Here is a 16,962-nt window from a genome sequence, read left to right as displayed (position 1 = left end):
ACCATTTGCATCAAAGTAAAGATCATACCACTGGACCAACACTGAAAAGCGTTTCACTGTTATATTTATCTATGTGTTAACAACAATTTGATTCAGCATTTATTTTAGTGTTTTCATTTTTTCTGTTGTTTTGTTACAAAAAATAAAACAATTATCAGCATAACAATTTGAGTAAAATAGTAAACAATTAAAGTAACAAATCCACCAGAATCACCATCTGATTTTAGGGTCTCCCACCTACAAAATGCCAATTTAACCCCTGATAAGGGTTAAAAAATTATCTATTTATAGCTTTGGATGAAGCCGTAGCACATCGGCTTATGGCATGTTGAGTCATGGTGCTCATATGGCTGATGAAAAGTCTTGTTTGACCAGCAACATCACATTCTGTCTCTCTTTTCCCAATAGCTTACTGTCAATATATCTGTCTAATAAAATAAGCAAACAATAACATGTACAGGCCAAGTACTTTAAAACCTCATTGCCAATCCTGGGAATGTGAATGGTAATATGAAATTGGAGATCCACTTAAACTCAGAAAATCAAAACGTTTTTTTAACATAGTCACATAAGGCTTGGTAAAGATATAAACAGTACAGTGTTTATCAGTATACTTGCTAGCAAATCAGCAGTGTGAGAAATTAGCAGGTGACAGCAGGAAGAAAAAAACAACTACACTCTCGCTGTACCTGTTTTAGTATACTTTCAAACACACAGCTTCCCATACACAGTCCTTCACACTTACCACTGTCAAACCCATTGTTGAAATGGTTTGTATAATTAAAGCATGAGACTCTTTCGCTGTCTGTATTAAACAAATGCCTTGAGAAAGTCATCATCTTTTTATGAGACGTAGTGCATCCCAGACAGTGATATATTACTTCTCCTTCACAATCAGTGATTTGGTACGTGATGTAACACCAGCTCTGATAACACCCAGCTGCATAAAGTGTCCAAATAGCAAGGGCTGCATTTAGACACCTTGTGTTTTGGATTGATACTATTCTGGAAATGTTCACAAAACAAAGATGAAGATATCACCTAGACCAGGGGTTTTCAAAGTGTGGGGCATGCTCTAGCATGTCAGGGGATTAAATCACACATATATATATATATATAATTTTTTTATTTAACTATTATATTATATTTAAACATAATTTAAACAGTTCTGAAAATAATAGGCAAAAAAAAAAAAAAAAAGACACTGACAACCACACCTGGAGTCGCAAGTTCGAATCCAGGGCGTGCTGAGTGATTCCAGTCAGGCTTCCTAAGCAACCAATTGGCCCGGTTGCTAGGGTGGGTAGAGTCACTTTGGGTTAATCTCCTCGTGGTTGCTATAATGTGGTTCTCACTCTCGGTGGGGTGCGTGGTGAGTTGTGCATGGATGCCGCAGAGAATAGCATGAGCGCTAGGTCTCCGAGGTAACGCGCTCAACAAGCCACATAATAAAATGCGTGTATTGACAGTCTCCAATGCAACTGAGATTAGTCCTCCACCACCCGGATTGAGGCGAGTCACTACGCCACCATGAGGACCTAGAGTGCATTGGGAATTGGGCATGCCAAATTGGGGAGAAAATCAAAAAGAAGAGAATTCCCTGATATTTGTCAAGCCTGCCAATAAAGCAGACATGATATATTAGTCTGTAATTACAATGGAGCGGTTCCTGAGACCACCAAATTCGAATCCTTCAGATTCAGGGGTCAAACCGAAAAGATGATACGATGAACAGTATTTAAGTTTAGTATTTACATGGACAGGATCAGTTGATGCACCACAACCTTTGTGTAGTTTGTTAGGAGATTTTAGCTAATGACAGCATGTGACCTGCTAAGCTCCGCAGACACCTAGACACCAAGCATGCTGAGGTAGCAGAAAAAAGGAGTGCCATCGTGTATGGTGTGTCGCAAGGGGGGCCTACTTTCTTTGACTTTGAAAACCCCTGGCCTAGTCCAACACATATGAATATACCAAATAGACATCCATAATTACCACACGCACACCTTACCATACCTGACCCTAGATTTATCTGTATTCATTCAATTACTGCTGGGTGCTGCATTACTTCTAAATGACCTCACATATAGGTAATTAAAACTCTTTAAATTAGCTTTTAACTGGAGGTATTCTTCTAGTATACAAGGGTCTTGTGCAAAGCTAAATCACTCTCATACAAAGCCAACATGGTGTGACCATGGTGCAGTCCAAGGAAACTGTGCTGCAGAGAGTCCGTTCCCCCAGAAATGAGAAGCCAGCAATGAGCTAATATTAGCTAACATGTGATCGTGTCCATGCTATGCCCAGTATACTCTCAGAGACAGTCTGAGGAGATAAAAAGGTCAGTGAGGCCTGCACCGATTTCACTTTCACACTATACACTAATGAGGAAGAGCTGTTACTCACAAGCAGCTCATGTGAATCGAGGTTTTCATATCTGTTAATAGCTGAGGACTAACACCAAGAATGAAAAGGAATTTTTATTATGTTATTGTAGCTTTTAATTAACATAAATCCCTAAACAAATTTGGTATTAACTGCAAAAAACATCTGAAATAGGGTTGCAGCAGTATACCGGTTTCACGGTATACCACGGTTTGAAAATTGATGGTTATCAATACCATGTACATTTGCTTATCTACGGTATTGAGAAAAAATGCAACTGGACGGAGAATCTCACAAGCGTGCGCATCTCCTTTCCTCCTTGTCTGCCTGCCAGACGTGTCAACTTGCGACACACACACACACACACACACACACACGTATGCAGCAGAGAAAATGTCAGAGAGAAGCGAGGCGAGGGGGTCTGACATGAGTGAGTGTGTGTGTGTGTGTGTGTGTGTGTGTGTGTGTGTGTGTGTGTGTGTGTTAAAGCAGTGTTTCTCAACTGGTCTATTTGGACTGGGTTGCAGACAAACGAAAGAACAACGCCATGGTTCTCTCATTGAAGATATTTCAGCGGCCGGCCAAGTGATTGACTATTTAAGACTGCCGAGGCAGATTTTATGATAATCTCAGCTAAACAGCTAAAGTAGACATGGGCAATTTATGGCCCATGGGCTGGATCAGGCCCTCCACATGGTGTTATGTGGCCCGTGGCTAATTTTTTTTCATTGGATATTTCAGTTAACTTGCATTGGGACGTCACGCGTCTCCACAGGTGTTTAACATGCGCAGGGTTGCCAGATAAGAGACGCACACCCCCAGTTTGAGATTTATACTTGCGCAAATTGGAAATATTCCACCTAATGTTATACTTATTTTGTGCAATCTGGCAACCATGCACGCGAGTGCACTTTTTCTGTCTCTTGCTTTCGGCTTTGAACAAACTTAGCGATCTGTAGTGCAATATTCTGCTCAAGGAAAAGTGTTATACGGCTACTCTGTGTCCATTCTTGAGGCTGCTTGTGATGTTTGCTGCTACTAATTTTGCAGGTAAACCTTCTCATTGATTAAATTAAATATAGATGTAGATCTCGGCTTCGACACATGGAGGGATAATCATTGACATACGAAACCATCCAGGAGACCCGCATCATGACACTTTTAGCATGTAAACGGGTAAAGTTTTAGAAAAAAAACAAGTAAACTCGCCTGCTTTGCAACAAACCTGATTAAAACAGACCCCTGATGTAGAGAGTGTTCAATTGAATTATAAATTAACAGGGAAGTAGAGATGGTAAAATAAATGTATAAACTCAGCCTTTATTCAGATTTTTAATGCCTGATAGAAAAGTATCTACATATATAGAGCAACATTATACTTTAGGCAATTGCAGAATAGTCTCACTAGTCACAGATACACTTCAGAAAATTGAGTACACAACTATTTCTGGGCTTAAAAGTTACAAAAACCAAATCATTGCAGAAAATGTATCAACGGTGGCAGTTTTAGTTAAAAGTTTCAAGATGTGATTCAGCTAGTATGTATTTTTTCATAAATACATTAATTTATTATTATTATTACTACTATTTAAGACTAGCACACTGACTTAACCATGGTAACGAGGAGCCTTTCCCTCTGTGTAATATGTGTATATATATGTAATATTAGATAACAAACGGGATAATAATGGGCTCATATATGTAAATATGTTCTTCAATTTTTAAAAGGGGGAGAGACAACTTCATGTAGATTTTGTTGTTGACGTCAACAACAAAAATAATGTCACTTGATGCATGTCCATTTACTGAAAAACCAGGAAAAAACTATGCAACATAAAAAGAAATGCAACCCAGGATACATTAAATACAGGTTATGTTTAATCTATGGCAGGTCGACACTTGATTTCTAATGTAAAATCTGCGTCCTGAAGCAAAACCAGTTGAGAAAGAAGCACTGAGTTAAAGTTACAGACAGGAGCAGTATATGTTAACTGTTAATAATCATAAGACATTACTTCAAAAGCTCACACAGCTGATAATATTTTTCATTTAGAAGTTAATTTAACATGCTAACATGTAAACTAGCATGCTTTAGTTATATAACATGTTGTAGTTACATGCTATTTTTTTATCATGTTTATAATTCGATTTCTTATTATAATTCTGTGAGCTTTCTTATTTTTTCGATTTATTTTATTTTCATAAGGGAGACTTTTTTTACACATACTTCAATAAAATAAATGGTTTCAAGTTTCAATTATAATAAAGTCTTAGCTCAAAAATAAATAAATAAATAACCCTTCTGTTTTCACTGATAATAGTAATTGTGTAATACCGTATACTGTGATACCGTAAAACCGTGATCATTTCTGAGACGGTTATCATACCGTGAAAATCTCATACCGTTGCAACCCTAGTCTGAAAGTTAACAAAAAATTGTATAATAAATATTGACATGGACATAGTCGATGTAAATGCTATATTTAAAGGAAGTGAAATAATATTTATATATACATTATATATATATATGTATATATGTAATGTATATATATTATAAACTAAATAATAGCAGAGATAAAATTAGAGGAGACAGGCCACTCATAGAAAAATTAATAGGACTGGGTGTTAATCTAATCTGGCTATCATAGGACCAGTCACACTGCACGAATGCAACATACAATTTCTGACACTCCCAGAACTTAAGTCGGAGGCTAAAATTAATTGTCAATTAAGACATTAATTGGTCGTGGCTGGATACGTTACACTAATCGATCAAAGACTGTCGATTTTGCCTTAAGATTACAATTGTCTCCAATAGCAAATTGATTGTCAAAAGCATACAGTTTGAGCCTGGCTTTATTTGTGACTGAAACCATAAGCAAATTAGCCAAAATATTTAATTATTGTATACACAAGAGGTGGGGAATGTGTAGATCTTTATGAATTCTGCTATATCTGAAGAGCTTTCTGCTGAGTTCTGGGGGGCACAGATTCCATGTCGGGCTGGTAATATTTGAATAAAACTCAAATGCCATGCTTGAAGGAAACAGTCCTGCAGCTTGGATTGCATCACAATGACGTAAACTAACCCATTCTGGTTTGAGTCACATGCCTGGCTGGCGCTGTTCATGGCCCATGTCATGACTATATTTGAGATCAACCAGTCTGTTTTTGTAGTGAAGTCATCATGTCTGCTATGTGTAGCCTGTGTGTTACAAATGCGTAGCAGTCCACTGAAGTTAATGCATCATTCCCAGCTCAATAACTTGAGCAGTATCTTAAACCAAACTTTGACAGAAATCAGTTAGGTTCCACACAGCATAACTAATGAAGAATGTCATGCATGCACCTAACATACTGTCCCAAAGCAGTGAGTCATGAGGCAGCACACAGTTTCCCATACACATCCAGGAGGTCCTTAGAGACCAAGCAGGAGTAGAGGGACTTCCTCTTTCAGAGACCGGATTCTGGCTTCTCCATGGTCATTAACCCAACATGACTCAGATGAAACCTCCCTTCGTAACACACATCTGAATTGGAAAGCCTCGAGTCAGAAAACAGCTGGGCTGTTTTCTCACTGGCAGTGACTTCTAGAAACACTCAAACAGGAAGGGTATTTCTATGAAGTCTAAGGATTTCTTTGAACAGATTTAACACTTTTACAAATCAACAGTATAATTTCATATCCTGAATAAATGTATGATACAGAATAGTTGTTATCCAAAACGCACACGAAAAAACAGCTGATTTCTTGTTTCTTTTCATTTTTTTTTTTTTGCGTGTTTGATTAACAAATAACTGTAGTCTAATTTTCCTATTCATAACTATTGGAAGGTATTTTAAATAGCTCATTTGGCAGTAACAGATCATTATGTCAACAAATGTTGATTATTAAGCTCAAGTGTGGCATTGCCAGCAGCATTTAAGCATTAGTAAAAATCACAAGGGCATAAGGCGATCAAGCATTTCACACAGTGATAATTCCACTCTAAATTGCTTGCTTGCTAAAAAAAAAAAATAATAATAATAATTTAAAAAAAGCATGCAAGTTAAAAGTTTAATAACAAACAACATTTCAGTAAGTAATCTCAGTTGATAAAATTGATATTAGGTAGGAGATCTGTTTAAAGACTACTAGAAAGACTATAAAGACTATTTTGATACTGATCTGCTTCTTTAAACATATAAATCATCTTTATTTAGTTCATACATCACTTGTAGGCCTGTATTTTTGTTTAAAATAAACACATTTAGAACCATAAGGTCAAGAAAGTGAGAATACTTTTTTAAACATTTATGAAAATATTAAATGATCAAACAATTTTTGTGTAACATCGCTAAATAAATAAATCAACCCTGTTACTCCCTCATCCCAACATCTATGACAACATCTATCACTGGCTATCATTTTGGCCCAAATATAAGTAATGAAACTGTGAAATTCTGTCTAATGTTCATCACTAAAACAAATAAACCCCTTCGGGCATATACACATATTCTCAAATGATGTCCAAAATAGCTTAACGGCATGTTGCCAATGATGACTTGTTATTATTTTACATAGTTACAAGTAATTTGCTGTTTTAAACTCTAGATCAGTGTTTCTAAACTGGTGGGTCATTAAGACTAAGGACAGCAGGGAAAAATGTTGCCAGGGATGTTATTCCATTTAAATATTTCCACAGCCCCCGCAAACTTTTGGGCCGTGTAGGTAAATGTAATGAAAAACCATTGCGAGTTAGGTGCTTTATACGTGCTAAATATGCTTCTCATCTGAAAACACTATGTGACTGAAGCCATCACCGAAGCCATCACTCACTGCAATGATCTGCTCCGCTCTAACCTACTGTATCTCTAAAGCATATGTTAACCGGGCTTCCCTCGATATCGCAGTATAGATCACAATACTGATGCGACTCATCTTGTGAAAATTGTATAGTTTAAAGTGCTGTGAAAGGAAGCCAAACCTCTCAAACAGCTAGACAGCCATGACAATATAAACAGCACTGTCCTATGCTGCAAAAATGTACAATACCAACAGTAACTATGGTATTTTGACAAAAGATTTTATAGATAAAGGGATAGTTCACCCAAAAATGTTATTCTCTCATTATTTACTCACCCTTATGCCATCCCAGATGTGTATGACTTTTTCTTCTGCAGAACACAAACGAAGATTTTTAGAAGAATATTTATGCTATGTAGGTCTATACAATTCAAGTGAATGGGTACCAACATTTTTAAGCTCCAAATAGCACATAACAGCAGCATAAAAGTAATATACAAGACTTCAGTTGTTTAATCCATATCTTCTGAATTGATATGATAGGTGTGGGTGAGAAACAAATCAATATTTAAGTGCTTTTTTGTTCTCAATTCTCCTCCCTTCCTAGTAGGTGGCAATATGCATGCATTAATTGCCAAAAACAAAAGAAGAATATGAAAGTAAAGGAGTGGGAATGATCGTAAAATAGGATTTAAATTGTATCTGTTTCTAACCCACACTAATCATATCACTTCTGAAGCTGATATCTATTTGTAACTCCTATCTCTCAGAAAGGTCCTTTGAGGTAGCCTGGAGAGGTGAGGTATCCAAGCCACATCAGTTACTTACTGGGGTACCTCAGGGATCAGTGCTTGGGCCACTTCTCTTCTCCTTATACGCAACGTCATTAGGACCCATCATCCAGTCACATGGTTTCTCTTACCACTGCTACGCTGATGACACGCAACTCTACTTGTCTTTCCAGCCCAACGACACCACAGTGACCACTCGAGTCGCTTCCTTTCAGGCAGACATCTCAGCCTGGATGAAGGAACAGCACCTGCAACTCAACCCAGCCAAGACCAAACTCCTTGTCTTTCCAGCCAACCCTGCTGTTGAACACAACATCAACGTGCAGCTGGGTCCAACTACAGTTTCGCCTTCCAAAACGGTCAGAAATCTAGGGGTAACCATTGATGATGAGCTAAATTTCACAGACCACATCTCAAAGACTGCAAGATCATGTAGATTTACTCTCTACAATATCAGGAAGATAAGACCTTTCCTCTCTGTACATGCCACACAACTGCTCGTTCAGTCACTTGTCATAACTAGACTGGACTACTGTAACGCTCTCATTGCAGGCCTTCCTGCATGTGCTATTAGACCTCTCCAAATGATCCAGAATGCAGCAGCACATCTGGTCTTTAATGAACCTAAGAGAACACATGTTACACCACTCTTTGTCTCTCTCCACTGGCTGCCGGTTCATGCACATACTAAATTCAAGGCCCTGATGCTGGCATACAAAAGTCACTGGGACTGCTCCAGCATACCTAAAAACATTTATGCAGAGCTACGTTCCCACCAGAAGCTTGCGGTCGGCTAAGGAACGTCGCCTTGTCGTACCAAAACAAAGAGGCACCAAAACACTTTTCCGGACTTTCAGTTTCATCATACCACGGTGGTGGAATGACCTTCCCATCTCAATCCGGGAAGCTGACTCACTCTCTATCTTCAAAAAATGGCTAAAAACACATCTTTTCCAAAAGCACTTAACCAGTCACCAAAAAAAAAATATATATATATATATATATATATATATATATATATATATATATATATATTTTTTTTTTTTCAATTCTTGTTGCACTTAAATCTGTTTTGTATACTATTCTGATGATAGTGAAACTTTGTAGTATGGCACTTTTCGTACCACTGTCTCTGATGATTTGCTTATGTTTTCCTCTTTTGTAAGTCGCTTTGGATAAAAGCGTCTGCCAAATGAATAAATGTAAATGTAAATGATATGGATTTTACCATTGGAGTCTTAAGGCCACAGTATACTTCGGGTGTGCATTTTGTCGATAGCGAGTCAAGTCGCCCGGCTGTGCTGATGATGCAGTTTTCATCATATATGCTGTGTGTGGAGTGCTCCGCAATGTGCACACCCGAAGTATACTTTAGCCGTAAAGACTCCAATGGTAAAATCCATATCAGCTTCAGAAGCATTCCTTTACTTTCATATTCTTCTTCTCGGCTGTGCACGTTGTCTGCGCATGCGCTGCCAATTGACTGTACTAAAAGAGTGTTACAAAGCAGTTGTAGTGCGCATGTGTCAAACGCATTCCTATTCGTTCGCGGTCAGAAAAGTATACTCAGAAATGCAACAAGGTTGTCAGGGTGCGAGGAGATCCAGAAGGTGGGCCTTTATCGATTACTTTTATGCTGCTTTTATATGCTTTTTGGACCTTCAAAATGTTGGTACCATTTACTTGCATTGTCTTACAGATCTGATATATTTTTCTAATCATTTTTGTCAAAAACGAGTCAATGAAGAGAGAATTTTCATTTTTGGGTGAACTATCCCTTTAATAAACTGTTAGGTGTAATCTATTGGGCCTCCTTTTTATTACAACTGTATGGTCTTAACTGTGGATGTATGGCATTGCACTGTAAATATAAGGGCAAGTACATTATTCTAGAAGGCTTATGAAAAAATTATGGAGAGTGTTTTCCTCCAATGTAATATATGTTCTGTTTGAATGATGTTTAATATTAGGAAATAAACTAGATAATGAACATAACAGGCTCATATAAATAAATGAGCTCATCAACATTTAAAAGGCAGGAGAGAAATCTTCCTTTTTATTTTGTTGTCTAATTCAAGAACAAAAATAATGTCATTGATACATGCCCTTTTATTTGAAAACCATGAAAACTATGCAAGATAAAAGAAAATGTGACACAGGCAACATTAAATCCAGATAAGTGTTTTACACGCGGGACGCCACTTGATGTCCAATGTAAAATCTGGGTCCTCAGGCAGAACCAGTTGAAAACCACTGCTGTAGATGTAATGAACACCCTGCTGAATGAGGTTCATTAAGAAAAAAAACTAAGATATGGCCTAAATGAAAAACAGATTTAGAATGGGTCTCAAAACCTAGTGAGCTGCATTAATAAAATAATTTATCCCTCAAATAGAAAACAAATGAAGATTCAAGTGTTTCTGTTAAGGAAACAATAGGTAGGTGGCCTTTTAAACAATAACACATTAAAGACAGGCATAAGAATCTATCTGAAACTAAATTACCCAATTGAAAGAAAACGATCTTATAGGCTATAGCTTTCAGCAAAATACCAGTTACTCCAACTATTGTTAATACAATGAAACTGTGGTAACTTGGCATAGCCATGACTATAATCAAAAACGAAATATTTTGAAGAAGATAACAAATTAGGCCTAAGTGATTATAATTTTTGCAATATAACTGTAGGTCTAACTATGGTATTTCTCCTATGGTTAGAGTACAACGGAACATGTTTGGAAGGTACTCAACACAGAAAATGTCAACACTGTAACATACATTGTTGCATCACTATTTTTATTGAGTTGAAATATAAGTCCAACCAAACAGATTAATTAGTTCAGTCGTGTGTGCTTTTGTATGAATTTGCAACTCAGTCTAATGCAACAGTTTTCGAAAGAGTTGCAGACTGTCTATGAACTACATGCAACACTTGCGATTCAGAGTTTTCACTCTTCCTACGTGAATTCCCACTTAAACTCCTCCTGACATGTTTCTGTTGAAGCATTATTTCTTCTTTAATTAAAAAGGGAGATTTAAAGTGACGCAGGCCTCGCTCGGATTCCTGGACCCCCTTTTCGGCTTGTGGGGTCCCCATTTCTGTCCTCAAGATCCACCGATTTCTCTCAAACAACCTTACATCTCTTTAAAATGCCGACAACAACATTCCGCCATACCTTTATCCACTTACCTGGATAAACTGTATGGTTAATGCTGATTTCCCGACGCCACCACCTCCGACGACCACCAGGCGATATTTCTCCTGCACTGAGCCGTCCTTCCAGCCAGCCATCGAGGACACACTGCTGCTCTCTTGCCGCTGTCTAAACACACTCACACCGAGCCACTTTATTCTGTGACAGGCCTTCAGATGGAGAAGTGCAGCGGGAAAATGCGATGCGGCGATTGATCGAGGATTGAATTTAGTAGTAATCCGTACAAGATGAGAAAAGTACGACCGCAGTCAGCGGGGAAATGCATTCACTGCTGCCTCAAGTCCGTACGCCCTCGTCTAAATCGCTGCCAGGCACTGACAGTGCTGCATGATGAGGGGAAGATAGGGGTAATCAGTTCAGACAATACACACAGCCGACGCTAGGGGGCGCCCACTGCAGCGCTATTACAGATGTGAATCCATTGGTCTACCTTATGATTCTTTTCGTAGACCTCTTTTACACTCCGTGTTTTGGAACAGCGATTGCAGGGTAAACTTTGACAGCGTTGAATGGAAGTGAATGGGAGTCCACAGCAGATATTATTTTCACTAAACCATTTGCTCCAATTGCAAAAGAAAAAGTCTACTATTACATTTGAATGACTTTATCCAGAAGAAGAAAATAATATAGCGGTGGATTAAGAGTCAGATGGGAGAAGATGCCAAATTTACTGTTACTCTCTCAACAGCTTTTATCGAACCTCCCTCGAAGCTGTGTGTGTTTTTTTTTTTTTTTACTAATTCCAGGCTTATATAACACAAAGAATAATGTTTAAAAAAAAAAACAATTATTACTAGATTTACAGGAAAAAGGTTTATTGTAACGTTGAGTTAAATTAAAGGTACACACTGTACTCTTTTCCTCATTAAAAAAAGTTTAACTCCTTAAGACATTAATTATAATTTTGTAATATATGAAGTAAATCATGACCACTCACAATAAAATGAAAACTCCAACCATATCAGTAACCTTATAAAAGCTGTTTATTTCTACGTGGGGACGGTCCGCACATCGGGGCTGCCATGTTAGAATCACACAACCAGCCGAATACTACTCTTATTCTCAGTAACCGTCTTGTTATTTGACCTTTCCACTCATTGATTAAAGTAATCATGGCTGTGAATACTACTTTTCTACAATGGCATCTGAAACTGAAAACTATTGATTTTTTTAATTATGCTGCATCCAATCTGCTAGGTGTCAGTGTATGTCCAAGATGACACAAAGACAAAAGTTACTTTTTAAGTGCACATTAAAGAAGGACTCAGCACTAAGGATTTTTAGTAGTTCCGATTTTTACTTACCCTGCCAACATTTTCACAGAATAAAACATTTTATTATAATTGATGATTTATTATAATTTTTTGTTTTATTTGCCAAAAATAAATGTTTGTATTTTTCATTAAATATAATGTTTTCTTTATCAAAACAATTAATAAAATGTAAAGGTTTTTACAGCTACGTAGAACAGTTCTAAATTTATAAACACACTTTTGCTGGAAAACAATGATACAATGTAAAAATTACTGATTTGTTTATGATTTTCAACCCATTCTAACTGATGCTTCAAAGAATATCACAAGTGATTCTCACAATTTCTAACAAACTAAACTTCATGTATGTTTGCTAGCAATAATTACAGTTACAGTGACACCTAGATTAATCTGCAAAATTCACAACAACAATGTTCAATACATCACAGAAAACCAAATCTATAAGTTTGCAAAATTAAAAAACTAAAGATCAGAAAATATATGATTTAGGCTAGTGATAACACAGCACTGGCCTGATGGGGCAAGTGACAGTTCCATCATCTATCCCAAAACCTTTTCACACTGGCCACGGTGGGCTCTCCTTATTGTTAAGACCTGGTTAAATTCAGATTAGGCCATATTGTTAGCACATCCTTTAATTTTAATCCTCTAAATTGTATTTAGAGGATTGTATTGAACATATCTCACTCCATGTCTGAGTTGTTTCGTCTGTTTACTTCTTTTCCGGTTCACCTTATGCTTCTCACTGTGAGATGTTAAACAGAAATTTAGATCATGGGAAATTTAAGGGAAATCATTTTTTGATCCAACTATAGAAATCTATAAAGTGGACTACCTACAACATAGATATCTTTGCCTTCAAACTATCATTTCATCAACCATATGCAAATACAGAGAGAGTAAAGATTGTGCCCACCCACCCACTTGTAAGTGCAAGGTATGTGGTGCTGTTTATTTCCACAGCTGCAGAACACTGACCTCACACTTACTTTAAGACAGACTGAGACTTCTAATGCAATGGCCCATTTTAATAAACCATAAACAATTCTGCATGCATACTGACATTGGCAGTTTGACCTCTCACCAAAGCGCAAATCAACAAAGTTATGACTTATGACAGCATGAGGAAGCGTCAGCTGTGAAATTTTAATCCTAAATATACGCCACTGAACACTAGAAATGCTTTTTATGGTTAAAAGATACTGCAGTTTGCTTTTTGAATACTCCTGTTTGGAAAATGTATTTATATAGTAGAATTAATAAATTCCCTTTGACTCCTCCTTTTAACCCAAAGGAATTTGTGGAATTTCAATTAACTTGTAATTCAGAACTCCAAGATTCACATGCTCTCCACTGCAGCCACAGGGAGGAAAGTAACAACAGGAGTTCTTTCCATCACCCACAGTTCTGGGAAAAAGATAACAGATCACAGGCTGAGTGCTTACATCATACATCTGAAGACTGTTTGTGTATATTTTCTCACGAGAAATGCCATACTTATCGTTTAACCCTCTGAAACACATATTTGATCAAATAATGCACCAGAGATCATCAACTACTTACTGGGAGACCTTATAGGATATAAATATTTGGGTAACGTTTGTTCACATCACCAGCTTTTGTTAGATTACCTTCTGCCAGTTTTCTGTACAGTATGTACATGTTGATTTTAAAGGGATCATTTACCCAAATAGGAACATTTTGTCATCATTTCCTCACACTCATATTGTTACACACCAGTATGACTCTCTTTCTTCCATGGAACACAAAAAGTTTCATTTTTGGGTGAACTATCTCGTTAAACCCTTGAATTTTTTACAAGATCATTAGTGATGACTTTACCAATCTTCCAGTGAGGTCCAGCTGTCAGAAGATGGATTAATCAAAAATAAATAAATATAAAACTAAACAATTTAAAAGATAGGCATTTCACTTAAATGTCTTTCTGTGGCATCAAAGGTGAAGTTGTAGAGTCAGTCGTTTGCCAACTGTATCAATGCACTCCTGGTTACTAATGAAAAGGCCTTGTTTATTCACAGTAATTGACTGGAACTATTTCTATACAATAAAAATGCTCTCTATGGCATCGGACACAACTAAACTTAGTTACTAGTTTGCTTAGTAACATAGGCCAGTAAGATTCAAGATGAGTGGAATACAAAACAATAAAAGTACTATATGTACAGTGTGTACATATACATATCAAAAGGAACAAAAACATCTGAATGATTTGAAAGGCAAAACAGTCTACTGCTGTGATGACTCGCAACAAGGAACATTTTCATTATTACTACATACAGTATATGATTAGTAGGCACCTACTGCGCCTGTAATATCAAAACAGAAACCATCGCCTAGTTTTGCATTGTCACTAACGACCTGTGATCAAGTACCACAGCATTATTTCAAAAGCAACTGACGCAAAGGCACTCTTGATACTCTAAAAGGACTGAAATTATTATATTTTACTTTGATTTTGTATTTTATTTTTTAGGATTTATAAGCTTAGACTATAGATCAATTTCATATTCAGACCTAGTCATCATTCACTTTCATTGTATGGAAAAAACATTCTGCCTCATTTAGAAATGAACAGAAATTCATGTTTTTGGAACAATATGAGTGAATAAATGCTAAAAGAACTTTAATCTTGGGGTGAACTATCTATCCCTTTAAGAACAGGTAACCAATTGAAATACACCACTCTCAAAAATGAAGTCATTACCCTTAACTTAATTTGAGAATATATTTACAAGCAATCTTATTTCATTAATTCAAATAATTTTCATTGAATCAACATCATTTTGTTTAATTAGGTCAAATGGATTAAGTAAACTTAAATTTGATACATTTCATTGGATTGAACACAACGAAATTAAGTTGACAAAAAGTTCTAGAACTGTGTTGCTTTAGTTCATTTTAATCAAGTAAACTGAACAACCTGCAAAAACATTTTTGTTTTGAGTGTGTGTCCTCAATAATAAATCATTATTTACATTTATATAGTGCTTTTTAGGACACTCAAAGCACTTTACATTCATTGAGGTGGAATCACCTTATCCACCACCCATGCACAGCATCCACCTGGATGATGCGACGGCAGCCATAGTGAACCAAAATGCCCACCAGAAACCAGTTATTAAGTGGGGAGGAGAGTATAAAGCAGTAATATAGCCAATTCATGGTCCAAGTATTGGGAAACCATGATGGATAGAGGCTAATGGGCAAATTTGGCCAGGACGATGGGCTACACCCCTACTCTTTCAGAGAAAAGCCCTTGGATTTATGACCAGAGTATCGGGTTTAAAATTTCATCTAAAAAAACTGTGCCTTTTTATAACAGCACAAACAGCAGGGTAAGCAGCCTGTGCTGGCCTCACTAACACCTCTTCCAGCAGCAACCTTAGTTTTCCACAGGAGGTCTCCTATCCAGAACTGCAGGGTGGCATGCTGCCAGCATAAGGTTCCTCAAGGTTCTTCAGCAGCAAAGGAACTTTAGTAGAAACTGTTTATATTAAATCTTTAAGCTTATCGGTTGAACACAATATACATGTTTCATCAGTTCAGTCAAATATGATTAAGCATTTACAGTGTATGCTCTTGCATGACTCAAGTCGGTTACAAAGTTTAATAAAAATGCAGCAGACAGTGCTACTGGCATGTGTTTAAGGTGTGTTATGTTGCGCTAGTGGTCTGAAGTGGTCAGTAATGAAGGCTTTAGGATGTGTGAGGATTTGAAGATGTATGAAAATGTGTTTAAATATTCCGCAAAGTATGCTGTGAGGCCTTTATCTAGGCGAGCTAGCTCAGAGCTGGTACAGGACTTCATAAAACCACATCACATGCAAATGTGGCAATTAATATTCAAACAAACTCTGAGATCAAGTGTCTTCAGGATAAAGATTTAGAGGTGACGTTCATAAAGACGGTAAAGATGTGAGGTATTCTCTTCTATTTTAAAAGCAATGTCATTAGTGAACACTTAAGTCTTTGTTTTATTGAGGTGATGAACGTAATTCAAATATGTTTGTCATCAGCCAAGTCGCATTATGAGAATATAATTAAACATGAAATGCACAATATGAAAATAAAGCAGGGGCCATTTGGTCTTATTACACTTCACATTTTCTGGAAAACTGTTATAGTTGAGGAGTTGAGCCCCTCCCCTAAAAGTTTGCTTAGAATTTTAACTACCTTACCATTTACAATAGCTATAATCTGAACATGGTTTAGTTACAAATTGTTGTCTGTATAATTGGAGCAGCCAAATGTAATGAGATTAAAAAAACAAAAAACAATTGTATACAAGTTTGGGAACCTCAGACTCCATTAATGTAAATTTTATGTGGGTAACGTCCTTGTAATAAAAAGCCTAATGGTATTAAATGTAGGACATAGATCAGCGCTTTTCACACCCATCTACCCCCACTCCAATTGAAATTGGATGCTACTTCAATCTAATGTAGCATTTACATTAAAAACTGCTTCCACTGCACTTTAACTGACAATGA

At 36.9% G+C, this 16,962-nt stretch overlaps 1 protein-coding gene across 1 annotated transcript in view; it reads right to left on the bottom strand.

Moving 5' to 3' along the window:
• Positions 1-11,496, bottom strand: part of rras2 (RAS related 2) — a 74,667-nt gene extending 63,171 nt beyond the window's left edge. Inside the window, exon 1 of the mRNA XM_052145745.1 lies at positions 11,153-11,496. Within this exon, the coding sequence (XP_052001705.1) occupies positions 11,153-11,254 (102 nt within the window). The 5' untranslated portion in view covers positions 11,255-11,496. The remainder of the gene's footprint in view (positions 1-11,152) is intronic.
• Positions 11,497-16,962: the final 5,466 nt, after the last annotated feature.

The sequence above is a fragment of the Xyrauchen texanus genome, chromosome 2 (assembly GCF_025860055.1).
Source record: "Xyrauchen texanus isolate HMW12.3.18 chromosome 2, RBS_HiC_50CHRs, whole genome shotgun sequence".
Classification (NCBI taxonomy): Eukaryota; Metazoa; Chordata; class Actinopteri; order Cypriniformes; family Catostomidae; genus Xyrauchen; species Xyrauchen texanus.
The sequence above is the reverse complement of the archived record's forward strand: the minus strand, read 5'-3'. Positions and strand labels throughout refer to the sequence as shown.